Source organism: Artemia franciscana, chromosome 19 (assembly GCF_032884065.1).
Source record: "Artemia franciscana chromosome 19, ASM3288406v1, whole genome shotgun sequence".
NCBI classification, from domain to species: Eukaryota; Metazoa; Arthropoda; class Branchiopoda; order Anostraca; family Artemiidae; genus Artemia; species Artemia franciscana.
Window position 1 is genome coordinate 32,903,948 of NC_088881.1, and position 27,962 is coordinate 32,931,909.

General features: G+C 34.8%; 2 protein-coding genes across 4 annotated transcripts; one reads left to right on the forward strand and one right to left on the reverse strand.

The window, feature by feature from the left end:
- Positions 1-3,382: 3,382 nt before the first annotated feature.
- Positions 3,383-23,700, reverse strand: LOC136039585 (uncharacterized). Of its 3 annotated transcripts, XM_065723441.1 has the most exons (5): positions 23,443-23,700; positions 21,478-21,726; positions 19,659-19,846; positions 6,692-6,877; positions 3,383-4,209 (listed from the first exon to the last, which is right to left on the reverse strand). In XM_065723441.1, the coding sequence occupies exons 3-5, from the start codon at positions 19,725-19,727 to the stop codon at positions 4,084-4,086; spliced, it is 381 nt and encodes a 126-aa protein (XP_065579513.1). In that variant the 5' UTR covers positions 19,728-19,846; positions 21,478-21,726; positions 23,443-23,700; the 3' UTR covers positions 3,383-4,083. The 3 variants fall into 3 exon arrangements, 1 of the variants encoding a protein (XP_065579513.1); XR_010620484.1 differs by lacking the exon at positions 19,659-19,846; XR_010620483.1 differs by lacking the exons at positions 19,659-19,846; positions 21,478-21,726 and having other exon boundaries at positions 23,443-23,699.
- Positions 23,701-27,399: 3,699 nt separating this feature from the next.
- LOC136039127 (transcription initiation factor TFIID subunit 9B-like) lies at positions 27,400-27,810 on the forward strand. The gene has a single exon (XM_065722613.1). It carries the CDS (start codon positions 27,400-27,402, stop codon positions 27,808-27,810), a length of 411 nt encoding a protein of 136 aa, XP_065578685.1.
- Positions 27,811-27,962: the final 152 nt, after the last annotated feature.

The following is a 27,962-nucleotide window of genomic DNA, read 5'->3' on the forward strand; positions in this document are numbered from 1 at the left end:
ATAGGCCAGTGTATTCTCCTGATGAGCCCTTGTGTTAGGTTGTTGCCTCTGAATTATTTGTCTTTATTATTTTTTCTATTGTTTGGTAAATGACGACTTATACTTATTGACGACATGACTGCCTGTCCATGGTTTATTCTTTATGGTTGATTGTGTATGGCTATGCTGTTTGACCTATGTGATTGTATAGATTGAGTAGGGTTAAGGCCTCATTCAAGTGCTGGTCTATATTAATCACTAATTTAGGAAAACAGTCTTCCTTTTCTCCTTCTGTCTCTCTTTTTTTTTTTGTGTTTGTGCTGTTGCATTGGTGATTTCTCTTTTCATGATATATATATTATATATATATATATATATATATATATATATATATATATATATATATATATATATATATATATATATATATATATATATATATATATATATATATGGTAAAATTCTAGTTAATTGATTTCTTCTTATCTCGGAAAGGGTTTAGGTTAGGAAAATGAAACTTTCAGGGATGTGTCTACAGGCTAAAGTATGTCCTAGGAAGGTATTTTGAAGTACCTACTTTTACTTCTTTTCCCTCCAAAGGGTCCTGAAATTTTTGGGTGCCTTATTTTTGGTTATCAGTTTCTTTTTCTCTGTCCTTAGTTCTTAATTATTCTGGCCTTAGACAACTCCTGTGGATTGAGCAGAACTTTAAGCAATAACACTGTTTTTTTCTAACTCTAGAAATAATCTTTTATGCCACCTCATTATAGGTTAAATATATGGCTTATATTCAAGAAAGAAAAAAACAGCATAATCTTGTAAAATTTATTTATCAACTTAATTGTGGGTAATCAATGCTTTTGGATTATATGACATTTAAAAAAAAATGGATTTATGATGAAACAGTAAGTTGGAGACCCATGTTTTAAAGTTTGAGACCAATGTGTTAATTCTTTTTATGCCCAAAAACTAAAATATTTGGTCATTTTCAAAAGCTCAATAGTGCATAAATTTGAATTTGCAAAGGAAGCAATTATTATATTCATAAAGAACATAAAAAAGCAAGTGGTATTTTCACTTTATTTTTAATTCAAAAATATGAACAACAAAAAACTTACCAATTATTAGTATAGAGCCACATGATTTTTCCCCTGGGTACATAGACTAAGTGGAAGGTCACTTGTACCTGATGCTATTTCTACTGTTTTAAGTTGGATAGAAAAACAAAACAAACAAAGTTCCTATTGAAAAGAGAAGAGCCCAAAATTGATATTGAATTGTCAAAGTTTGGAGGTTTGCCCTTTCAGTCTGTTTAAAAGAAAACAGATTCATAATTGAAGCTTTGTTCATTTCAATCTTAAAGGTAACCTATGTTTGTGACACTTCATTAAATGTTTGAAAAGGGATACTTTTATTTATTCATTTGTCTTGTCTGTCTTCTACAAGATTGTTTTTTAATCTTTAAATTGATTTGCATTTCTTACAAATTAATTAGTCATACCAGAGTTCCATTTATGAGTTTTTGACCTACTTTTTAATCCCTGGCCTCAAAGTTTCACATAAATTTGGTGAAGCTAGGACACATAGAATTATTGTCTGTTTAAAGATAATGGATAGACAAAAGTAGGTTTTATTACACTAAAGCCCTAGGGTCATGGCAATTAAAACAAAACAATGAAAATTAACTTTAAAATTCTTGACATCACATAATTATAACAGTCACAAAGAAAAACAAATCACAAAACTTTACTTCTCTGGTCAGTTGCCAACCTGAACAATTTTTAAATCTAAATTTTTAAATCTTGCAAAATATTCACCCCTATTACATTCACCAGCCATCACTCATGACCCCCACTCTTGTCTATACATCAACAATTCAGGGAAAAGGAAGGACTGAAAAGGAAGTGCAATCGGAATCTAGGGCCCAGGCATCCTATGCTTTTGCATGCCCTTCCTGCTTACTGTTCCCAGATTGCTCTAGGTACTCATTTAAATTTTGGCCAATTTTTGCTTGGCTTAGAGTCACATCACTGACCCCTTTCCCAAACTAAATACACTGGCAATGCCAGTAATTAAACCTGTGCTCCTTAGACAGAAGATTCTCAATCCAAATTACCAACCACTTAGCAATGAGCACAAATATGACCAGAAAACTACAATAACTTGAAAAAAGAAAAAAAAAAAAAAATCAAGTCATAGTTGCAAGGATGCCTTGCTGCCATTTTCTCTACTGTCCTATAAACAATATATATTTTATTTTGACAAATTAATTTTCAGGACAGGTATCAACAAAACTCTATCAGGGAGTAGTATTTACTTAAGATACAACCAGCAATATTAATGCTTAGTTTTGTGATATTCTAGTCTTGAAATAATAAAAAAAAGAAGAATTATATGTTCTATTTCTTTTCTACCAGCTCATTTGAGCAAAATCATTTGTGACAGCAATATGCTTAAGGTTGGCTTAAAATCTCTCTAAATGCTTTAAAATAGAAGGAACTTACAAATATACTGATGAGAAAGAAGAATATTACCATAACTCTCTAAACTTGGTACTGTTTAAGACAATTTTTTTAGCAAAGCAAATGCAAAACTTTAATGCTATCCTATGTCATCTCTAAAAAAAAAAGAAAAAAGATTAAAATGTATAAGATGTACTTTGATATAAGATACTTCAGAGAGTTTTTAGCCAAATCTAGGAATTAAAGGGCAAGGAATTCCTTCCCAATTTTTACAAAAGAAGAAGCTTGATTAAAAAAAATATATGTATATCTTTAACAGAAAGCAAGTGACATTAAACAAAAATAATCAAAACAAAATACACTGAGATTAAAGAATATCAGCCATATATTTATCCTATAGCATGGTGGGATAAAAGATTGTTTCTCAAGTTAGAAAAACCCAGTGTTACAGCTTAAAGTTCTACTCAATAACAGGAATTGTAATTTAAGAACTAAGGCCAGAGAAAAAGAAACTGAAAACTATGGTAATATGTTGTTTTTTCAATGTTTCAAAAGATAGAGACATGTCATGTAGGCAAATTTTAGGACCTTCTATAGGGAGATGGAGTGGAGATAGGTACTTTACAATACCTTTCTGGGACATACTTTAGCCTGTAGACATATTCCTGAAAGTTTCATTTTCCTAATCTAACCTCTTTCCAAGATAACCAGAAGCAGCTAAAGTAGAATTTTACTTCACTCTACTTTTTCCAACTAAAAAAATATAGTGTGGTTTAGATGCCAAGCTTGTTTGATATGGTAATATAAATCTTGTTTGATGTTTTTCTTTTTTTAGTTTGATATGGTAATAATAAATCTCATTAATATAACCTTCAAGCCCTGGGAATAAGAAAAGGATATAAACAGTAGCCTAGCCTGGGGGAAAAAAATTCAAGATTACATTTTAGAAACGGGATTTATTTCTGATAATTGGATTCTCAAAACTCAATTAGGCTATGTTCAAAGGTACAAAGAAGTTCCTAAGCTTCTTGATTGGTTAGAATGAACCTAAGATAGGCCTAAGTACTGTTCTATCATTAATACAATGTTCAAGTCCTGAAAATAAGAAAAGGGTATACATAGTAGCCTAGCCTGGGAATAAAATTCAAGATTGCATTTTTTAACTAAAATTGTTTCTGATAATTGGATTCAGAAAACTCAACTAGCTACTTTCCTAGGCACAAAGAAGTCCCTACACTGAAATTTTACCCCATGGCTCGAAAAGGAATATGTCCAAACTCTAAAACAATGCCCTGGCAGAAAAAGTGAAGCATCCAACTAAACTACCTTTTTGGAGTTACTCTGGATTACAACCAAGAACCAACCTAGAGGTGATTTAAAACTATTTCATCTTAAAAAAGCTATGCATTAGAAAAAACTTTAAAGATTTAGCTTAGTACTTTCTTAAAATTCTAAAAGTTCTAAGTTAAAAATACTTAAGTAAAATATGCAAGAAAATTAATTTACTTGCCGTGATTTGTAAAATTATATATTAGTAACAAGTGTTGGTTCTCAGTTTCTAATGAAGCCTGATTAAATATCTCATTCTTTACAAACTACTAATAAGTTCCCAGTTCCTTAGATACGTTCTTACAGCCTCTTGTCATCTCATTTGGGGACGACCTGCATTTCGATTGACAAATGATTGGCCAACAAAGACGCTCTTTGAGAATCTGTCCTCCTTCATCCGCAAATCGTGTCCCATCTCAACCTTCCTCTCATTACAGCCCTAGAAAGCGGGATAGAACCCACATTATTTCGTTATACATTAAAGTTAGAAATACGGTCAGTCAGGTGGATACCTAAAAGAGTTCAGAGCCAATTGTGGAAAACACCCAACGAATCCTCATCCGTCTAGCCAAGCACCCATATTTTAGAACCATACTTGACTACTGTCATTACTGTAGCTTTGAATATTCACATCTTGGCTCCCAAACTTATCTTCCTATTCTTTCAAACTTTTTAAATTGCAAAAAGAAGCACACTGGGCCTTGGTTATTCTACTTCAAACATCTTCACTGATTACAAAACTTGACAAAATTCCATGAGACGCCATAAGCTAGATAGCATTGACGTTATTTTCGACACTAGCACCGAGTTCCACTCTTAAAAATTACATACATTCTTTGGATTATGTAATCTCTGGGAAAAACCCAAATTCACAGCTGAACATTCCAACCGACGGGCAACTGAATAATTTTTTTTTCTTATAATCTTGTAAAATTGAAACCGAATCTCACCTAAATTTCAGCTCCAAATACATACATTAAACCTTACCTAAACAATGAGCAGGCACTGCAGTATTGGGACCCCTGTTTTGCCTTATTTATTTTGACCAAATAAAATGTTATTTAACTGAAGCTAACATATTTCTATTTGCATATGATACACACTTTTGTTTGTTGCATCTGAAAGTCTACCTTCTCTGTTTAAAAAATGGAAACCGTTCTCAATGAATTTGTGTCATGGGCGGATTCAAATTATTTAACACATAATTACAGTAAGACAAATTATATTGTATTTTCTAGAATAACATCAATTGAAACAGATCTAAAATCAAGAGTAGGTAATAGTACCACAGAAAAAGTTGAAACTTGTAGATATCTGTGTTTTATAGTTGATGGGAATCTTTCATTGAAAGAACATGCAAAGTTAGTTGGTAACAAACTTTCAAGGTCCCTAAGAGTCATCCGTCATCTTAAATTCCGTTTTCCTAAGAAAATACTAAAAATGATAATAAGAACCTTCGATTCAAAATTGCTAGGATATTTGATGTGTCGAAGACACGAGATTTCCAGATTGCAACTTTTGCTTTAAATTTTTTAATAACCTTCTTCCGTCAGCATTCCAAAATATATCCACAATAAATCGAGATCTGCATTCTTATAACACCCAACATTCTTGTGACATCGTGCAAGAATCGCCCTAAACAAAAAGAGCGTCTTTTTTAAGTAGATTTTTGTACTAAATATTTGGAATCTACTACCATTCGATATCCGGGATTCAAATAATCTTACTTCGTTCAAGCGAGCAGCGAAGGGTCATTACAAGAAAATCTTTTAGTGTTCTCGTCATTTCGACCCCCCCCCCCCCCGTTTTTTTCTAGTTACCGTTTTTTTACTTAAGATTATTTTTTCCTTTCCTTTTTTTAATGTTCAGTTGATTTATTCCATTTGTTGTTTCATTAATATAAATTATTTCCCTACCCAAGCCAAGCGTTCATTTCGTGCTTTCCTGGCAAAAATGTCATATTTTGTAGTTTTTTTTTTGCGTTTAAATAAATAAATATGATATGATTGTTATAATGTTTTTCTTTGTAGTGATTAGCAAGATTTTTCAACTTAAATTTTTCTGGTGCTGATCTGGATTCCATTAAATTCCTGTTTTTTTTTGTTTGTTTTTTTTTTTTTTTTTTTTTTTTTTTTTTTTTTTTTTTTTTTTTTTTTTTTTTTTTTTAATTATACACAATTCCATTTAGTTAGAATATGTAAATATTATTATTATCAGTCAGTACAATTTTGGCACATAATTGTAAGCTGGAAAGTTTTTCAAAGCCAGTCTGGGCACTAACCATTTAATCATTCTATGCAAAAATTATTATTAATAACTGATTAACATTCTATATCATTACGATAATTTTATATCTACTGTAATCCCTATTCTATTTAATTTCTTAAATAATTTAATCAGCTTGTATTGTTTCTCGGGTCAATGTGGGTACAAGATATTAAGTTCCCTTTCTTATTAGTTATTCGCTCTTCTCTTTAAGCATTACAATTGATAATCAATATTCTATATAATTATAAAGTTATTCTAATCCCTTTTCAAATTAACTCGTAAAATAGTCTTTTTATCAACCAAGTTTTTTTCTGGATTTAGGCTGGGCACAAACCATAAAAATTTTTCTTTTTGATTTTTATCTTTTTTGTTTAACTATTGCATGCGATTAATATCACTAACTATTAGTCTAAATATTCATTCTTTTCAATGGAATTTTTCATTTACATTTATCGTAGAAACAGTTTTTCAGCAGCCAGTTCTTTTCAGGAGCTGACCTTGGGGAAAGCCAAAAAATCCCGTTTCTTATTAGTCTTTCCGATTTCTATATAATAATTATTAGAAATTAATTAACATTCTATAAAATTACCGTAATTTCGCGGTTATTCAAATCCCTTTCATATTTAACTGATTAAATAGTTTCATCAACTTACGAGTTTTCCAGAGGCGGTCTCTGCGCATGCCATTAAGTCCCTTTTCTTCAAAATGACTGGAATTGCCCACTTCTGAACAGGTGTAGGTTGGGCATATCCAGATTTCTTTATATTAGCTAATATTATTGAACGCCATCTGGCAGGATCAAAAGAATCAATTCCACTAGGAAGGTCTTCGCCTGTTACCTTTAAAATCCAATACAAGGAAGATTAATAATTTAACTTAGAATATAACAATATTCTAGACCAGACAATATTCTAGACATCTAGATTTACTCAGTTAAAATTTTGTCATCAGTATCATAAGAGCGTTTACTTTGAAAACATCATTTATAAAAGATAATGAAGTCACTAGTATTAGGAGAGGAGGGCTCTTAATTATACTTGCAAAAATGCAATAGAAAAATGTCACAATAATTAATAACTAAATTAATAATATAAGTCACAAGAGAAATTTAGTACTTAAATTCAAAATAATTACTTAAATAAGTACTTAAAAGTTAAAGATTTACATTTTTTTTTAAAATTCATTCGTCAAAAGTAAAACAAAGACCATTAAAATCGTCAAGATACCCCATTTTTAGCAGTATGTAAGATACACTTACAACCCAGGGTTATTTTAGAGACGAGGTCGTGAAGGATGAATAAACCTAGAAGAAACATGTGATGACACATAAAGGATGCAGTTTTTCAATTTAATCAACAGCCTATATGAACAATTCTTTCCTCTTAACAGTTTGGACCTGTGCGCACCAGGGCATATAATTATATAACAAACAGGTCCAAGAGGGGGCGTAATTTCAGCAAAATCCTGGAGGGGGGGGTTAACTTGGAGCCAATTTTCCCAAAGCAAGTGAAAGTAAAAACTAAAAAATACGCCGTTTGGTATCTCTAAGGTACTTTTCAGTACCTTAAAAGTAACATTAAGGTACTTTATAGTACTGCATAAAGGTAACTTATAGTACTATAAAGGTAAATATGTACTAAAAAACTCCTCATCTGTTTCTGTTCATGCTAATTATGCAGGTTTATCTTGGTTTTGACATATTTTTTGGAAAAAAATAAATTTCAGCACGTGGAAGGGTGCAAACTGACCTCTGGGAGAGGGGGGTAAACCGAGATCCGGGAAGGGCAGTTGTCCCCTTCACCATAGCAAATTACGGCCCTAAGCTCCAACCCTTGAAAAAGGAAATAAAAGGCCTTTAGATAATTCCACAAACAACATTGGCCGCCCATAACAAAGAATAAAAATTAAGGAGCGGGATTTCAAAATCCTGATCCCAAAATTTTGGAAAGACAACAGCTTCCATTTTCATTGCTATAAGAGCAAGTTGTAAAGAGACATATTCAAGTTTTAAAAAAAACTCCAATTGTACATGTGATTAATTGTATATTATGTATTTTAGTTCGTCTGTCTTAAGTTTCATGTATATTTTTTGTTTATATTTTTTTTAGCTTTAGATTCTAGTTTGTTTTTTTTTCTCTACGCCGAAGACGTCGTGTTTTATACGGGCGAAACATTCGTTGGATTTTTTGTGCTCTTCGTTTTCCTTTACTGGCCATAGACCCGTTTCGTCATTTTCATTTCTTTGTTTTATCATGGCTGACCAGTTCGGCTTTAGATTTGTTGTCTAAGGTTTAAAATATTCTTATTAACATTACAGCCGCCTTATGGTAACTGTAAATACATAAAAAAGAAGACTTTTTAAAATCTGTGAAGCTTCTAAAATCTGTCCAGGTTTTTGAGGCGATGTTCCTTTGACATTATTCATGAATTCGCCTGTACCAATGAATTTATCCTATGGACGGATGGAAATTCCCTCACATAACTTCAATTGTCGAAGCATAGGCCTCAAGATTCAGTCTTTTTCAACACTTACCCATGGCCTAAATTTTTTTTCGTTCCTAACTAAATAGACAAACTCTTTCTTTCATAAAAAGGTAGGAGGGGGTAAGAACCCCAAAGCAATGTGAGTAACAGAGAAAGCATCCAAATTAACTAAAGAAGTCTTAAATAGTTTCCTGATTTGAGAAGATTTGTATTGTTGCTATACTGTCGTACAGTTACCACCCGATGAAAGAAAAAGAGCCAAGAGCTCATATGGCGCTTGTGACGAGGTCGTAAGAGCCAAGAGCTCATATGGTATGAGCTCTGGTAAAATTCTAAGAATCAATAGATTGCTTTAAAAGGCACTGGATCCGGTCGGGATCCAAAAAACTAACTTCAATGATAATAAAACACTTTTTGTAAAAAATCTACTTAGTACATTTTTATATTGTTCTGTTATATTAAAATTGTAATCAAACAGTTCGTGATAACGAACTGTAAGTAAGGAGCGACCCTGCTCAATAGTAACCAAAACTCTAAAAAATGGAATTTTGATATCAAAAGCTACATCAAAAGGATCGCATTTTAATGCTGATTTTAAATATATAAGTTTAATCAAGTTTAGTCTTACCTATCAAAAGTTACGAGCCTCAGAAAACTTACCTTATTATAGAAAACAGGGGAAAACAACCCTTAAAAGTCATAGAATCTTAACGAAAATCACACTATCAGATTCAGCGTATCAGAAAACCCTATTGTAGAAGTTTTGAGCTCATATCTACAGAAATGTGGAATTTTGTATTTATTGCCAGAAGGCAGATCACGGATGCGTGTTTATTTATTTTTTTTTTTTTTACAAGGGTGATCGTATCGACCAAGTGGTCCTAGAATCTTGCGAGAGGGCTCATTCTAATGGAAATGAAAAGTTCTAGTGCCCTTTTCAAGTGACCAAAAAAATTGGAGGGCACTTAGGCCCCCTCCCACGCTAATTATTTTCCCAAAGTCACAAAATCAAAATTCTGAGATAGCCGTTTTATTCAGCGTAGTCAAAAAACCTTATAACTATGTCTTTGGGGACGACTTACTCCCCCACAGTCCCCGTGGGAGGGGCCATAAGTTACAAAGTTTGACCAGTGATTACATATAATATGGCTATTTGGAAGTGTACAGACGTTTTCAGGCGGATTTTTAGGTTGTGGTGGGGGGTTGATAAGAGGGGGATATGTTGGGAGAACTTTCCATGGAGGAATTTTTCATGGGAGGAGAAAATTTTCATGGAGGGAGCGCAGGATTTTCTAGCATTATTTAAAAAAAATGAAAGTTTTTTTTTAACTGAAAGTAAGGAGAAACATTAAAACTTAAAACGAACAGAAATTATTACACATATGATGGGCTAACCTCCTCCTAATACCTTACTCTTTACGCTAAAGTATTTTTAGTAATTTGAACCATTTATTCAACGGCCTTTGTAATTCAGGGGTCATTCTTAAGAAATTGGGATAAAATTTAAGCTTTAGTGTAAAGAGCGAGGTACTAACAAGGGGATGAGCCCTTTCATATATGAGAATACAGAAGTTCGTTACGTAAGCTAATTTGTAAGTTACGTATATCTTTTACTAGTAAAAACATTCGTAAAAAATTGCCAACAAGCCAACAATGCCAACAAGAAGAATACAGATATTGAAGATGTTAGGCTTGCTGTTGCACTTCACTTAGAGAAAAAATTTCAACTCCTCCATCCAGAGAGGTTCTTATGGATATTGCAAGAACAAAGAATGCACTTCCATTACCCCCTGTTAAAGCTCACTGGCAATAAAGCAATGACAAACCCCCGTTTCCAAGATTTGTTCGCCCGCCCTTTCAACCTTTAAGATCCCGACCTCAAAGACCCAACTCAAAGAAAGTCCCCATCCTTGAACCTCTCACACTAATCCACGAGAGATACAGGAAGAGCTTCATTCCTGCTTTTGTAAACATTATTAATCAGTGAATTTGTTGTATTGACTCAGTTTTTAGTTGATGATCGGTTGTTTTAATCTGACAAGTATCTGTCTGACACTTTGCGTCTGTCTTTTTCCCTTTTTTCTATCTGGCAAGTTTTATCTGACTGTAATACCTGACGTAAAGCGCTAATTCGGCGCCACACACTGTGAAAATCAGTTTTTAAAATAAAAGTCCCTCTCTCTCTCCCTCATTTTCTTCTAAGAAATTCAATTTTATTCCACTTCGTTGAATTGTTGCTACAGATTGCAGGAATATTACAGCTGGTTCGGAGGGGTTTACAAAAAAAAAACGCAACATAATTTGTTTTTATGCATTTTTATTACCTTTTTATGAGTCGGTCAAAAATTTTGGGGAGGGGATTCAAACTTGGTAAACCCCTGAACAGGGCCATGATTACTAGCATCCTTTTTTACCCTGGAACTCCCAAAAATTTTCACCTTTTTCAGTCAAAATTTCGAGAAGTCGATTGATTCGACTCTTAGCATCAATCTCGACAACTTCTTGAAGTACGTTCGTACATGCTCTACCCACTCTGCCAACAGTAACAAAAATATAATTTTTAAGAAATTCTGCAGCCAACTCTTGAACTTCGTTAGGAAACGTTGCTGAGAACATCAATTTATTTTTTTCGACGTATAAGGAAATCCAACATAGATATATACAAATGTATACACATGTAGTTACTAACAAGAAAGTGATTTTGTCAAAATGACCAGTGGTACGTTTTTTTACTAATGAAAAGACAGGGTCTGAAATAAGAGGAACAAAAAAGGCATCATATCCATATAAGATAAGATAATATTTATTTTCAAATGACTATCACAAGCTCTATAGAGCCGAATTCGCTTTATATGTTAGTAAAAGCTAAGAAAAAAAAAAATTCAAAACAGTAAATTAAGTCAAACACTTCAATTTAAAAGGAATTAAAAAAGCAAAATCATCAAAGATAAAGGGCAAATCAGTAAACTTAACAATTAAATTACAAAAACCTTGCAGTAAATCAAAAAAGAATAAAAACAACAATAGAGGAAAAGGGGAATTTGGCAAGTACATAATCACGAATTATTATTAAGGTGTTCCAGAATAAAGGGTATAAAACTTTTACGAAACCTTTCTGTAACAGCATGGATCGGAGAGTAAGTTGGGATTGCTAAGGAGGCTGACCGGGGGAGTCGGAGTCTAATGGGATTGTGAAAATCAGGGAGTAAGTCCTCAGTACGGGGATTGGAAATGACTGATTTAGCGAAAAGCAGGCAAATTTTTTCCCTACTTTCTTTTAAAGTGGTAATGCGTGCAGCTTTAAGGAGGAAGGAGTATGGAATTTTGCCTTTTTTGTAAATGATCCTGAGCAAACACTTTTGGACCGACTCGATTTTGTCACTAAGTTCATTTGGAAGTTGCGAATGCCAGACCGGACATGCATATTCCAATAACAGCCTGATAAAGGATAAGTAAACGCGGAGGGAATGTATCTTAGGACAGTTAAATTTGTTTACCAGCTTAAACATGGATAGTGAAACATTTGCTTGTTTAACAATGTTGGAAACATGTGTGTCCCACTTAATATCATTAGAAATTGTGACACCAAGGAGTTTAACATGTTTCACTAGCATTTCGGGTGGGATCGGGTCGCAAAAAACAGGAGTAGATTTCAAGAAGTTGATCGTCATCATCTGTGATTTAGTGGGATTTACTGTCATATTTAGATTCTTAGATTCATCCGAACGTTGGGTTAGGATTTCAACGGGGTCACTTTTAATATTCCTATGACATACTTCAAGAGTCGACAAGTCATCTACATATTTCCATCTTTGTGGGAATTCCTTACCAATTTCGTTAATCATAACAAGAAATAATAGTGGTCCCAATAAGGTTCCTTGAGGTATTCCACAGTACCTAGGGAGGGGGTTAGAGAAGGTATTTTTGTATTTTACAACTTGTGATCTGTCTGAAAGGAACGATATAACAATATTGACTAAAAGTGGGTCAATTTCAAAGTTATCATGTAGTAAACAAATTAGGATAATGTGGTCAACTAAGTCAAACGCTTTTTGGAAAACGACTAAAACCAGGTTTAGCCAAACATTTGGTTTCTCTAGTTCACTTAGGATCATGTGAATCAAGTGTACAAGGTGATGGCTGGTGGAGGTTTTTCTTTAATTACCAAACTGTCGGATGTCAATGCGTGGTATAACTTTAATTTTTAGCCAGTCACAAAGGACCCTTCGTAAAGCTTAGAATAAACCGGAGTGAGTGTAATAGGACGCATGTTGGTTATAGTCAGACTGGAAGATTTCTTTGGGATGGGTGTTACAAAAACCAAGTTTCCAGCAACTTGGGAATTTACCAGATTTTGTAATTTGGTTGAAAAAAATCAGATAAAGGTCCATCAATTGTGTCTGAAAAGGCTTTAATCAAGTCAATTGGGATGTCTAATGGGCAAGTTCTTGATTTTTTGAGCTTTCGGATTTTATTCATAACATTAGAGGGAGAAATTTGGGGGAAAGAGGTGGAGGGAGGAATAGTTTGACCTGAGCCAGTGAAAGGGGGGAGATTTTGTACTATTGACGCAAGATGCAGGTTCAAATCGTTGGCTATCTGGAAGTCGCCATCATTTGTTTGGTACACAGGGGACCAATTTTCACTAGTGATCCAACAGCCAAAATTGTAGAGTCCTGAGTCATTTAGAGGTCTAAAGACGGTTTCAGTAATAGTAAAGGAATGTTTAACTGTAGGTAGCGGAGATAGCAGTAGGCTAAAGTGGTAACTACCTCCTAGAGGGGGAAGAATGGTGACGGGTCTGTAGAAATTTGACATATCGGTGTATATTAAATCAAGAGTATAATTGCCTTTGGTAGTAGGGACTTTTACAATTTGTTTTAGACTAAAAGTATTAAATGTAGACTCAAGTTTTAATTAATTTGCATCACCTAAGAGGAAAATTCCAGCATTTGGGTATTTAGATAGTACATAGTCAGAACTGCCATGCAATTTTTCAATAAAATTAATTTTTTCAGCCGCTCTCTGCCCAGGAGAGTAGTAAAAACAACACAGGACAATCAAATTGAAAGGACGTGGTAAGACCTTAGGTCGAACACAAACCCACAAAATTTCATCAAAGGGAGTAAGACAAGGAACTAATATTTCTGAAGGATAAAAATCATTACGGAAAAAGAAAAGAATTCCACCCCCTTTCTTACCCAGAGGGTGGGTTTCGGGTCTGAGTTTAATAAACTGGGTGAAATTATTCATTTTTAACATGTGTGTATTTTGAGCGTGTACTTCAGTAATAGCGATTATGTCTGATCTATATATTTTAGAAAAGGAGTCTAATTCATTAAGTTTTTCAAAATTAAGACTTTCAGCGTTGCTTAACACAAGTTTGGGGAATTTAAAACGACCTGCAAAGGTACTATTTTTACACTTAGCTTTATTTAAAATACAAATGGGTACAGGGGATGTGGTGGGATTCTTAGCGGGGGCCAGATTAATGTAGTCAGAACAAGGGACCGAGGGAGCACATTTGACTTTTATGGGATGACTATTAGAGTCAACATCGATAGATGAATTATCAGAGTAAGAGAAGGATTTGTCTTGGGGATTTGGGGGTGGGGGGACGGGCAATGATATGGATGAAGCACGAGGAGAACAATTAGGATTCATTACAAGACAATTATTGAATGCAAAAAGTCTCAGACCTGAGTCACGTTGACAGGGTAGGCACGAGGGATAAAACGAATGGGCTGTGGGTGGGGTTTTGTAAGGTGCTGGGAAAGGGGGGCTGGTTGGGAATAGTGATTCATGTTCGTCAAGAAATTGCTGGTTTGTGGCAGAGTAGGGAGGGTATAGGGCAGCATACTGTGAGGGGAGAGGAAATAGGACTTCTGTGTGCGGGGGGGGGGGAGGACATAGCAAAGGATAAGGGAGAAAAGTTCGGGATCGGGAAGGGTTTGTCAATTTTTGAGCTGTGCCTGATGAACTTTGATGAGAAATTTTTGCTTGAGTGCGGTGCACTAAAAAAGGACGACGGAAGGGAGATGAGTGGCTCTTACAATTTTTATCTTTGGACAGGGACACTGGAACAGGGCCCCAGGGAGGAGAATTAACATCATCTACTTTTGGTGCATGGGCAAAACTACAATATTTGTTATTACAAGCTAAAACTGGACAAAGCTTCACATGGTCAAAACTGCACTTAACGGAACCACAACTACCTGATATAAAATTACGACATATATGTAAAAATTTGCACTGCTTACTAAATTTACAACGATTATGATTAAAATGTTTGCATATCACATTTTTTTTGTTGGAACTTTTTTGCTGGAACTTGGTTGATGCACTTGGTTGAAAATCACTGAGCTCATTTTTTTAGTGTAATTTGCCTTAACTCTATTTTCGAAAACAATTTTTGGTTGGAGCTTGGTTGAAGAAAAAACGTGTTCAAATACACAATTGTCTCCTAATTGGCAAGAACCTGCCAAGATGATATTAGCACCTTTTAGTTTATTATCAGAAGAGACAGTCTTATTATGCAGGCTATTCACCTTGTTAATGTCCACACGTTTTTGAGCATCTGTAATGTGGTAATCAAGGTTACCATTATAATTAGGCTGTATCAAGGGTAGATTGAGGTCAATAAAAATTTCCGGATTTGTGTCACTTGTTGTGACAGGTATCACTGGATTTAATCCTCTAAGTCCTTCATCAATATCCATTGGGTTTATGGACATTGCACTTTTTTTATGGTCAGAGATGAAAGTGTTATTAACCTCATTCAAAGTGGAATTATATGCAGGTTGATCTGCTAGATCGCTTTGGTGAATTGTCAAAAAATTGGAGATGAAAGTTAATGCATCCGTTAATTTTTCTTGTAAAACCAAGATTTTGGTAATATCTGGTTGTAAGATGGTGTAGGGAAAGTGTCCGTTTGAACTGATTTATCAATGCTACAGTCAATTGTTTGGCAAGATACATTTGTTTTCCCTTCAGAACAGCCTTGGCGCTGGGGAGGGACAAGGGAAATTGTAGGATCACACAAACTAGTGACAGCCTTGTTAGAAACAGTGGGTTCTTTAGTCAATAGAGGAAACTGGCTGAGCGGAGTGTTTGGAAAATGTTTAGGGCTGCTGAGATCACTTAGAATGCTAAGAATCCTTCTTCTTTCAACAAGGGTACGGGGTGTCCGAGAAGTTTCGGATGGGGGGATAGAAAGCACTGGAGAGTACAATTTACCTTAGACTTAGTAGAGCAAGGCACATCCAGTAGAGGTAGAGGTAGGCACATCCAGGAGTTATTCCAACTAGTGATTTCTATCCTAGCACACTTTTCAGTCCCTGCATGGAACCAAGAACTGCAATTAACACATTGGAAGTAACCCGTAATCTGCATTCAGGACAAAATTGGTTTGATTTTCGTCATTTAGTCTTGCAACACAGGTTTAAGCCTTACGTAATTGAAAGGTCTTAATATGTCATTACAGGTCAGAGACTGAAGAGAGACTCAGTTATCATATGACAGAATCAGTTCTACGTTTACGCTGAGTCAATGATAGGTGTCAGATCAGAGTTAGCAACAATCAACAATTTTAACAAGAAGTGGGATTAAAAGTCACATCTTAGAAGGGACAGTATTCTGTATACCTAGACAACAATTGGAGACACAGGTGAATGAAGTAACCACCCTTTGGTCAAAAGCAGAAACAAGTGAGGTCTAGCCGAGTTCTACCTCTCCAAAGCTTTTGTTGCTTAAAAAACATTTCATATTCTTTAAGGAAACCAACCAATTACCGACCTATATCCATTCTTCTTTCTTTTCAAAAATTTCGGAGAAGGTAGTTCATAAACAAATGTATAACTATCTTCAAAAACAATAAGAATTTTGCGAAACGTAGTTCGGTTTTCGGAAAGGACTTTCAACGGAGCTTGCCATCCTAAAGTTAATTGATTGGGTAAATGATAAATTTGATAAAGGCATTCGATACTATTGATCATAATAAGTTGCTGTATATTCTTAAATCAATTGGGGTAGATAAAGTAGCTTTAAAATGGTTTGAATTGTATTTAAGAACTAGGGCGCAAGTACTGCATAATTCAAACGTAACATCTGAGAGCCATTTTTTAACGTGTGGAGTTCCGCAAGAGTCAATATTGGGACCCCTGTTTTGCCTTATTTATGTTGACCCAATAAAATATTATTTAACTGAAGCTAACATAATTCTATTTGCAGATGATACACTTTTGTTTGTTGCATCTAAAAGTCTACCTCCTTTGTTTAAAAAAATTGGAAACTGCTCTCAATGAATTTCTGTGATGGGCAGATTTGAATTATTGAACACTTATTTACAGTAAGACAAATTATGTTGTATTTTCTAGAATAGTATCAATTGAAACAGATCTAAAAATAAGAGTATGTAATAATACCATAGAAAGAGTCAAAACTTGTAGATATCTGTGTTTTATAGTTGATGAGAATGTTTCAAGGCAAGAACATGCAAAGTTAGTTGGTAACAAACTTTCAAGGTCCCTAGGAGTCATCCGCCACCTTAAATTCCGTTTTCCTAAGAAAATATTAAAAATGATTTATCATTATATTTTTCATCCTCATTTGTCTTATGAGTGTTCAATATTGGCAAGCAATTTTTATTTCTTGATATGAAAGAGTTCAAATCATCTAAAATCAAGCAATTCAAATTGTATCTCCGGTTCAACATGCAGATAATATCAACCTTCAATTCAAAATTGCTAATGATAGATTATGTACCCTCTAATGACAGATTTATAATTAAATTTATTTGAGAGAGTTCTCTAGTCCCTAGAATAGGTCTTTCTCTCTGGGTATTTTCATTGGCGCCATCTTTTTTCTCAAGTAGACTGGCCCGCCATCTATATTTCCAAAGTCATATAGTTCTTTTTTGCTCCATTCATTAACGTGCTGATTTTTTCTAAGAACAAACAGAACAGCGCCGCACTGTATCCACCGGTATTCAGTTACCCGTATATTCCGGGGAAAAGATGAGAGGGTCCTTACGCTCCCCTTGTTCCAGGGTGATTTCAATAACTTGAGTATTCATTCAGCGCTGGGCGCGCGCACATGAAATAGACATTCTTGGATTTTTATTAACTTTTCCTACAGGTAGCGGACTTGTGCCTGCAAGCGAACTGATTGCGTGGAATAGTGAAACAACAATATACACGATTTTTCTGAGAAATAGCTGGTGATCCATGTCCCAAATGTGAAGAAAAATGTTACAAGAACTCAAGGCGGAATTCAATGCCGTACCTGCACGAAGTGGTTCCATTTCTCCTGAGCATCTGTCAACTATGGCAAAGAAGCTACTGAAAAATTATTGGGGAAATGACAATGTCATCGATATAAAGAGGTAACAAACACACCAAAATCCGCGACAGTCGGAACTCCAAACAGCAAAAGGTAGCACAGTCAAGGCTCCATTACTGTATCAACTGCTTCAACGCTATCTTCAGACAACAATGAACCCTCAATCATCGGTGAAAGTCCTTTGGTTCATAAAAACCCTACCATACAATTGCGCAGCGAGCCTTATAGTTATTGCCACACCCAGACTGAAGCTAGCACATCATTTCGCTGCTTCTTCTGTAGTGAGTGGGAGCATGCCTCCTGCCGTGGAATAAACCCCGATATTGTATTCTCGATGAAACTTCATGACCCAAAATCAATCTTGTTTCGATACGAATGTTCATCCTGCTCCAAGCGGAATGTAGCCCATCTGCAGCTACAAGTTAGGATAATGGCAGATCGCAGGAAAACCGTCAATCCAAATGAACAGGGACGATCAATTCGAAATTCTGGCGATCAAGCACTGTATTCCCATGTGGCGCAAAATGGAGCAGCCGGTCTTGGTGCAAGTATACCCACCGCAGCCTACGCAATAAACCCAATCGAAACGCTTCTATTAGCTGAAAAGGAGAAGCATTTACGGGAAGAAAAGCGACGTTTATTGGTCTTAGCAGAAATTCCTGAGTCTGATAATCTTAATGTAATAGATTCACAAGTAATCATTGAACTTGCCGAAAGAAAAGCTTAGGTGCCACCTTAGAAATCAAGGATTTTATTGAGACTAGGCGACTAGTAAGAACAAGAGAAAATAACAAACCAAGAAAGCTCTTTGATAAGCTGCGAGATGACGCTTCAACTTTAGCAAAACGAAACAGAACTCTGAAAAACACCAGAAATTTGCGAAATTCTATAATCCCCAGACAAGCTGTGAAAAAGGAATCTCGAAACAATTGAAAATGCCATGCATGAGCAAGAAGCAACAGACCAAACAAAAATAGCAACAACTCCTCAAATTAAAAGTAACAAAATATCTACCTCATATCCTTGCAGTTCAAAAACCCTAAGCTTCGACCCTCCAACTATAAAGCTTGTTAATTCTCAATTACTCTGCAATAAAATCACTGAACTTAGTGTTCGCCTAAAAAGCCAAGAGATCGAAGTATAATGCATCACAGAGACATGGTCTGCAATCCCGTCTACTGCTAGCATTCCTGGTTATGAGCTTTACACAAGAAACCGTACTGATAAAGATGGCAACATTATTACACACGGTGGTGAGTTGGTGTCTACATAAAAACAGACATTGAACACAATATCTTGAAATTAATTGAACACATGCATACCTATGAGCTTCTCTGGGTAAAGTTTAAGCCCAAAAACTATCACAAGCTTTTTCATGACTTATTCTTGGAATCCTGTACTTTCCGCCACGTGCTGACTACCGTAAAGCTCTAATAAATACCTCCATACATCCATCGACCAAATCCGACAAACTAATACGAATAGTGACATAGTGCTACTAGGCGCTTTCAACGATCGCGAAGGCGCTGGAGTAGTCGACCTCTTGATATCAAACAGGTGGTCAGAGTACCTACTAAGGAGAAATCAACTATCGATCTGATTTTCACATATGTGGGAGAGTTTAACCATCCCCCTGAATCAGGGCCTAGCCTAGGCAAGAGTACTCATTTTTCAATACTGTGGAGACCTAAGGATACGAAGCCAATAGTTAAGAAAGAGATTATTAAATGTCGGCCTCTCACAGTAGAAGGAAAAAGAGGGTTCTCTAGTTGGTGCATAGGTAAAAACTGAGCTCACCTGTCTAGACAATATGATGTCAATCAGATGATAGAACTTTTCAACTCTGAAATGACCAATGCCTACCATATTTTTCTTCCAGAGAAACTTGTAAAACGATCTTCTGCTGAAAAACCATGGGTCACACCCGAGATCAAGAAACTTATCAAAAAGCGCAACAGATTGCACAAATCAGGAAACCGAGAATACTGAAAAAAAATGAGGAATATCGTTACAATCGAATGTAAGAAAGCAGAAAAGGCCTATGGTGAAAATCTATCCAAAATAGTTAACTCAGACTTCCATACGTTTCATAGGACAATTCGAAAATTAACACGCACTCAACCCTCCACGACTTTCCATATAAGGACGGAAGAAGGAATACACGTCAATGCAAATGATCTAAATGAGTGGTTCTCAGAAATTTGCCTATCTAACACAAGAACTCTTTGCCTCGATGTTGCTGAAATTCCTGCAATACTGCCTCTAGATGTCTTCAAGGTCCTAAAAAAAATTCTACACGTAAATCAGCCAACACAGCGGATCCACCACCAACTCTGTTCAAAGAAAATGCTATTTATTTATCAGAACCCATTGCTTGTATCATTAACCAGTCCCTGATCACAGGAACGCTTCCAGAGCCACTGAGAAGGCGGTCGTTATCCCAGTCCCAAAAGTCATGAGCCCCAAAAAACTGGGCGATCTACGACCAATTTCTTTAACTCCATTATTATTAAAAGTTTATAAAACGTTCCTATAAAAATGGCTACTACAAGGACTCAGCGAAATAATAGACCCCCGACAATACGGCTTCCAACAAGGGTGTAGTACAAGCCACAACCTTGTAAAATTTTTTGAAACAATGGTAGCCCACCTTGAAAAAAATGAGGCATTTGTTGAACTTCTACAAGTAGATGTCAGGAAGGCTTTTGCTACCTCTAGCCATGAGGAAATATTAAAATCCATGGAAGTTTTCACTCTTTCTTAAGCACTAAATCTTTTAGTACTAAGCACTAAAATCTTTTAGTGCTCCCTTCATTTAGACCCCCCCCCCGTTTTCTTTTTAGTATTTCTAGTTACCTGTTTATAACTTGAGGTTTTTTTTCTTTCCTTTTTTTTAGTGTTCAGTTAGTTCCGTGTTGGTTATTTTTTTCGTTCGTTGTTTGGTGTTTAATTAATATAAATTATATCTCTGCCCTAGCCACAAGAACATAATTATAAAATGGAAAGGTTTTCAAAGCCAGTCTGGGCACTAGCCATTTAATCATTCTATGCAGAAATTATTGTTAATAACTAATTAACATTCTATATAATTATGATAATTTTATATCTACTGTAATCCCTATTCTATTAAATTTCTGAAATAATTTAATCTGCTTTTATTGTTTCTCGAGTCAATATGGGTATAACCGGTTAAGTTCCCTTTCTAATTGGTTATTCGCTCTTCTATTTAAGCACTATCATTAATAATTAAAATTCTATATAATTATAAAGTTATTCTAATTCCTTTTCAAATTAACTTGCATAATAGCTTTGTTTATCAACCTAGTTTTTTCTGGATTTAGCCTGGGCACAAGCCATGAAGTTTTCCTTTTTGATTTTTACCTTTTCGTTAAATTATTGTATGCGATCAATATTAATAATTATTAGTCTAAATATTTATCCTTATCAGTGTAATTATTCATTTACATTTATCGAAGAAACAGTTTTTCAGCAACCAGTTCTTTTCAGGTTTTTCAGGAGCTGGCCTGGAGAAAAGCCACATAGTACCCTTTCTTATTAGTCTTTCCAATTTTTATATAATTATTATTAGAAATTAATTAACATTCTATAAAATTACCGTAATTTCGCAGTTATTCAAATCCCTTTCACAGTTAACTGATTACATAGTTTCATTAACTTGTGGTTTTTCCAGAGCCGGTCTCTGCGCATTCCATTAAGTGCGCTTTCCTCATGATGACTGGAATTGCCCATTTCTGAACAGGTGTAGGTTGGGTATATCCAGATTTCTTTATATTAGCTAAGATTATTGAACGCCATCTGGCAGGATCAAAGAATCAATTCCACTAGGAAGGTCTTCGCCTGTTACCTATAAAATCCATTACAAGGAGGATTAATAATTTAACTTATCAATTATACTTACAAAAAAGCAATGCGAAAAAGTCACAATAATTAACAACTAAATTAATAATATAAGCCACATGAGAAACCTAGAACTTAAATTCGAAATAATTACTTAAATAAGTACTTAAAAATTCAAAATTTACATTTTTGTAACAATTCGTTCATCAAAAGTAAAACTAAGACCATTAAAATTGTCAAGATGCTCCTTTTTGAACAGTATTTAATATAAACTTACAAACCAGGGCTTTTTTTGGAGACGAGGTCGTGAAAGGGAATAATCCTAGAAGCAACATGTCATGACACGAAAAGAATGTAGTTTTTCAATTTAGGCAACAGCCTATATGAAAAATTCCTTCCTCTTAACAGTTTGGACCTGTGCACAACTGGGCATATAATTATATAACAAACAGCTTGAACAGAGGCGTAATTTCGTCAAACCCCTAGGGGGGGGGCACAGTTGGAGCCAATTTTCCCAAATAAAGCGATAGTGACAGTAAAAACTAAAAAATAAGCCGTTTGGTACCATAAATGTACTTCGAAATGGTCTAAATGGTCTTGGAAGTTATAAATGTACTATTTAGTACTTGGAGGGGCAGTTACCCCCTGCCACATAGAAAATTACGCCCCTAAGCTCCAACTCTTGAAAAAAGGAAATAAAGACCTTTAGACAATTCCACAAACAACATTGGCCACTCATAGCAAAGAATATAAATTAAGGAACGGGATTTCAAGATCCCGATCCCAAATTTTTCGAAAAGACAATGGCTTCCTTCCTCATCGCTATAAGAGCAAGTTGTCAAGAGATATATTCAAGTTAAGAAAAAACCTCCAATTGTACATGTGATTAATTGTATATTACGTATTTTAGTTAGTTTGTATGTATATTTTATGTTTATACTTTTTTTAGTTTTAGATTCTAGTTTTTTTTTTCTCTACGCAGAAGACGTCGTGTTTTATACGAGCGATTGTTCTCTTCGTTTTCCTTTACGGGCCATAGACCCGTTTCGTCATTTTCATTTCATTGTTTTATCATGGCTCACCAGTTCGGCTTTAGATCTTTTATTAGCCTAAATAATAGTTGAATTTCTAATGATGGAGGAAAAATCTTCTTTTTTTCTAATTGCAAAAGGAATGTTTTTGAATTTATAAATATTCACTTGATTGGTCATATTGGTCATTGGTCACTTGATTTGCAAAAATTCGTTTCTCCCTCCAAGTCTTCTTAACATATTTTATAAATCATCTGGTGACATATATTAAAGACCCTCCCCCTTTGATGTATAAAAGCAGTGGATATAATTATGTAGGAGTGACAAAACTAAATTTGTTTATTGACAAATCCAAGCTTTTAGAGAGATACATTCTTGTTTAAGACTCGTCACATTCTGTGACGAGTCTCGGATTCTTATTTGCTTCGCATTAAGTGGTCAGGACCAGAAAAAATACAGTAGTAATAAAAAAACGATGCAAATAGGTCACAACTTTGGGTATGCTCCTATAGGACCTTGATTAATTTTAGAGAACAATTTTCATATAAATGACGCATAAAATATCCAAACGTCCAATGTTTTACTAATTTTCTGCACCGTAAAATAGTATGAAATTGAATTTATTTTGAGAAAGAGAATAAAGTCTTTATTTTCACCGAGCGAAGCGAAGTACAGGTCCCAAAAAGACTAACCTTGGCTGCTACATTTGAAAATTTGCTAAAATTTATTCCAGCAGGGGTTCCACGGTGAAAAACGAGCTCATAGGTTTCTTCTTCCTCCTCTGGAATATAGGTTACTCGACCACGCTCTGGCTTGGTCGTCTCGCTAGCTGATTAAGAATCATCCAATGGCCCTTTTCTACCACCAAGACCCCTTCCCCCACTCTCTCTTCTACAACGAAATCTGGAAGTTGTCCAATCATCAATTCACTATAAAAAAAAGTATAAAAAAGAAATTCAAATAATGTATAAGGTGTAAAATATTCTTATTAACATTACAGCCACCTTATGGTAACCGTAAATAGCCTAAAAAAATTTTCTTTTACTTTTTGAAATCTGTGAAGTTTCTAAAAGCTCTTCTGAAGTATATTATGGCGTCCCGCAGGGATCTGTTCTTGGTCCCATTTTATTTTGATTTATGTTAATGATCTGATATCAGCTGTAAAAAACACCAGGCCTCTGGCATGTTGCAAGCTGTGTCAGCCTAATGCTCAGTGGTGTTCCAATACTTCTTCTAATGAAGATTTTCTTGTTGCTTTCGTGAGGATAACAATCTTGGGACCCTTGGGAAGACGGAATGTGATATCAAGTCTAACCTTGTGGCATTATTTGAGAGAGTTATGTCATGGTTTAATGCCAATTACTTGGTCTTGAATGTTGGTAAATAACATTTTCTTATTTTTTCTCGAATTGGGGTAGCTTTCCCTCAGCTTACACACCTTCAGATGTCACACGGCTCCTTGTGTAGACCAGAGAATCGGGTGGTCCGGTTTCTTGGTATCCTGCTTGATGAGAACCTTTCATTCAGAAACCAAGAAGTCATGATTAGGGTTAAGGTCTCACGGAGTTTGGGTATCATTCGAAAACTTAGATATACATTTCCTGGATCTATTCTGAAATTTCTTTTTTTCTGTCTTGTCCAGTCATATGTTTCTTATTGCCCCATTGTATGGATATCTACTTTTCCGTCTACGCTGCGGTCACTTTCCGTCATGTATAATAAAGCACGGCGTCTGGTTATGGACACCAACCGTTCTTCACCAACACAGCTCTTAAGTCTACGGTCTATTTACATTATTTCTTGTGCTTCTTTTATCTTTGATCAACTTCACGGCAATCTTCCAAAATCTCTTTGGAAAACTTCTATGTTTATTTCTGATTCAGCTCCATATAGCCTTCGTTCTTCAAATAATATCCAGATTCCGCCTACCCCTATTGTTCGATCAGATTTTAATCCCCACATTGCTTGTCAACAGGTCTGGAATTCACTACCTTCTTCAGTGCAGAAATGCCACTCGTTTTGGACTTTAAAAGGATTCTTAAGGATCATTTAATAAAGAATCAAATAGATTAATTTTTTTTTTCTTCTGAGGAGTTGATGGCCCCTGTGTTTTGTTAGTGGTGTGTGGTTTTCCTCTCTGCACTTTGCTCCTAGGCCTCAGGTATGTTCTGTATGTTTTTTTATGTTTTTTTTCTTTCTTTTTTCTTTCTCCTTCTAGTTATTACTTATATTGTATCCCCCATAAATATGTTGCCTGTAAACTGCTACATGTGATTGCCTATATTGAATTTATTGCTTGTATAATATTTTTTTTCTTATCCCCCTTGTATCCCTGGCCATGGAGCCTTTCGAGGGGAATTATTTTGTATTGTCTTCTATTTAATATTAATAAACTTCTCTCTCTCTCTCTCTAAAAAAAAAAAAAAAAAAAAAAAAAAAAAAAAAAAAAAAAAAAAAAAAAAAAAAAAAAAAAAAAAAAAAAAATGTCAAAGCATAGGCATCAAGATGCAGTCGTTTTCAACATTTACGCATGGCTTTATTTTTTCCTTTCACTCACTAGAAATAGTGATACATCCCTAGGGATGGAAATCGTGCACACAGATCATATAAAGGTCAAAAGAATACTTATCAGTTATATAATAAACAATCGGGAACTGAAATTTGATTAATGCTAATGAAATCAAACATAGTAAAAATTTTATGCTATATATTTGTAAATTAGGGAGGAAGGGTTAAAGAATAGCCTATATTAAATATGTAACCTAACCAAACCAAAATACCGACTAAATACATAAATAAAATATAGCTACAATCTATTTTCCAACCAAGCCAAAGCTAATTGTGTGGTATAAAGAGAATGCTTGACCAGTTTCTTGTGCCATGTTCGCATCATTCGCGATCAATAGTGTTTACTACATAACCGATAAGCACAAATTCTTTTCATATAAATTAGTGCGTAGACAAAAACAGGAATAACTGCGTAGAATAACTGAGATAATTGGGCATAGTTAAAATGACTGATAGTCAAATGACTGAGGAATAGTGGCTTTAAAAGATCCTTTCGGTTAAGTGTTTATAATAACGAGTGGCGAGAAATTACGGGTTTAGCGAAATAGTCCCTGCTTAGAATATTTTTTTTTTTATTTGAAGATATTGACAGAAGCCTAAACAAATTATTCAATACTACTCTTTAATAGTCCAGCTTTAAACAAACAGTTCCAGAAAATATATACAGCTAAAAATTATTAAAAACTAAACATTGTTATATATTTCTGAAATTACAATAAAAAAAAGAAAACAAAATTCAGATTTAGGTTGCTTTAAAATGCAGGACTATTAATTTCTGAAGGAAGGAGACTGTATAGTTAAAATGCAAAAATAAATTGAGACACGGAAGAATAACGGCGAAAATAGTTAATAGACAGGAAAATTATATGGATCTTGAGATATTGGGGATAGGAGGCTGGAACTTTGTCCAAATGTGTGATTTTCAAGACAATACTGGCTGTAATAAACAGTCCCAACAATAATAAAAGATAAACTTCTAACCAATGAAGCAAGCGCAGACACCTCAGCAAAGGTCTTTGCAATACCATCTTTGCTACAACAGGTTGGTTTAAAAATACCGAAAGAAACAATACCACAAAAGCTTTTAAAACAGAGAAAACATATGCATAAAATCAAACTAAAAAGCGACCGAACATAAAAACAGAGAATCAAAATAGCCAAAGTCTGAAGCTGAAAGTACGACGAAAAAGAAAAGAAGCCTAAAGCACAAAAAAAGAAAGAAAATAAAACATTAAGAGACCGAAATCAAAGATTTAATTGCAAATTTCTATCGAATGTGTATTTAGTTAGGCGTAATTTTTGTATATTAACAACAGAGGTGTTAATATTTCGTCAATAGCAACTATTAAGATTAATAAAATAGTAGAAAATGGCCGGGGGCAGTCATCAAAAAAGCAGTAGCATATTTTGACTTTTACATTCCAAATTTATTATCACATTTATAATCAATAGCCTAAGAAATCCCGGAAAACTAACTTCAATGATGATAAAACAATTTTTGTGAAAAATCTACTTAGTTCATTTTTACATTATACTGTTATATTAAAATTGTAGTCTCAGATTTGAAGTCTACAAGCTTAAAAGCCCATAAATGTAAACTTTGATAAAAATTAAATATTATTTGGGAAACACATACAATAATATTAAATTGAAAACTTATAGCCCCTTGAATAAATTTTTTTTAAGCCAGACTTTGAAAAATGACAATTATAAATCAGGCAAAAGATTCCGCAGGAATTTGCTGACGTAATGAGATTCGGTTGTACAGCCATTCGATTGTACAGCCAGCAACTATGGCTGGGGAATTTCCGCTTATTGCGTAGTAATTGGAAAAATTTTCAAAAATAGGCGGTGCCACGAGAACTTGTAATGAAATTCATTTGTAATTTGCATCAGTTATTAAATAGCTTTAGAGCTGTACACACGTTAAACTTGTAAGAACTTATCTTTTTAGAAAGCATAGGAGAGTACTTTACAGAAAATGATCAGAATATGGGAAATATTACATTTGAAGAATTTATGCTGAAACGCGAAGAACCTTCAAAACTTGTCATCCTAAAGATGCATTGGTGATTTCATCGATGATTAAAGAACTAGGCGTGCAACAATATGATCCTCGTGTAGTCAACCAGCTCCTGGATTTTGTTTATAAATATGTGACATCAATGCTTGATGATTCAAAAATTTATTCAAATCATGCCAACAAGAAGAATATAGATATTGAAGATGTTAGGCTTGCTGTTGCACTTCGTGTAGAGAAAGATTTTACAACTCCTCCACCCAGAGAGGTTCTTATGGATATTGCAAGAACAAAGAATGCACTTCCATTACCCCCCGTTAAAGCTCACTGTGGTTTAAGACTTCCAGCTGACAGATACTGTTTCACGGAGTGCAATTACAAATTGAAACCTATAAAAAGGTCTGTAATTGCTCCTAGTTTGGGACAGCCTGTTGCTATAAAATCCTTACCTTTGACACAAACTCCACTGTAATCCCGTCCAATTGTTGATGCTACCCTTCGAACGCCCTCTGGCTTGTTATCAAACCTCCAGGGCCTTCAAAAATGACCACACAAACTATAGGATTTTCTGTGCAACCCCAAAATATTCCCAGAGCAGTAGTTAAGCTCGGTAGCTCAACAGGT

Coding starts and splice junctions, on each gene's coding strand:
- LOC136039585 (XM_065723441.1), bottom strand. CDS start 19,727: ATGGTAGGCATTGGTCATTTCAGAGTTGAAAAGTTCTATCATCTGATT. Junction 6,878..19,658: donor ACATCATATTGTCTAGACAG/GTGAGCTCAGTT, acceptor TGGATTTTAAAG/GTAACAGGCGAAGACCTTCC. Junction 4,210..6,691: donor AGACCGCCTCTGGAAAACTC/GTAAGTTGATGA, acceptor CCCGCTTTCTAG/GGCTGTAATGAGAGGAAGGT.
- LOC136039127 (XM_065722613.1), top strand. CDS start 27,400: ATGATTAAAGAACTAGGCGTGCAACAATATGATCCTCGTGTAGTCAAC.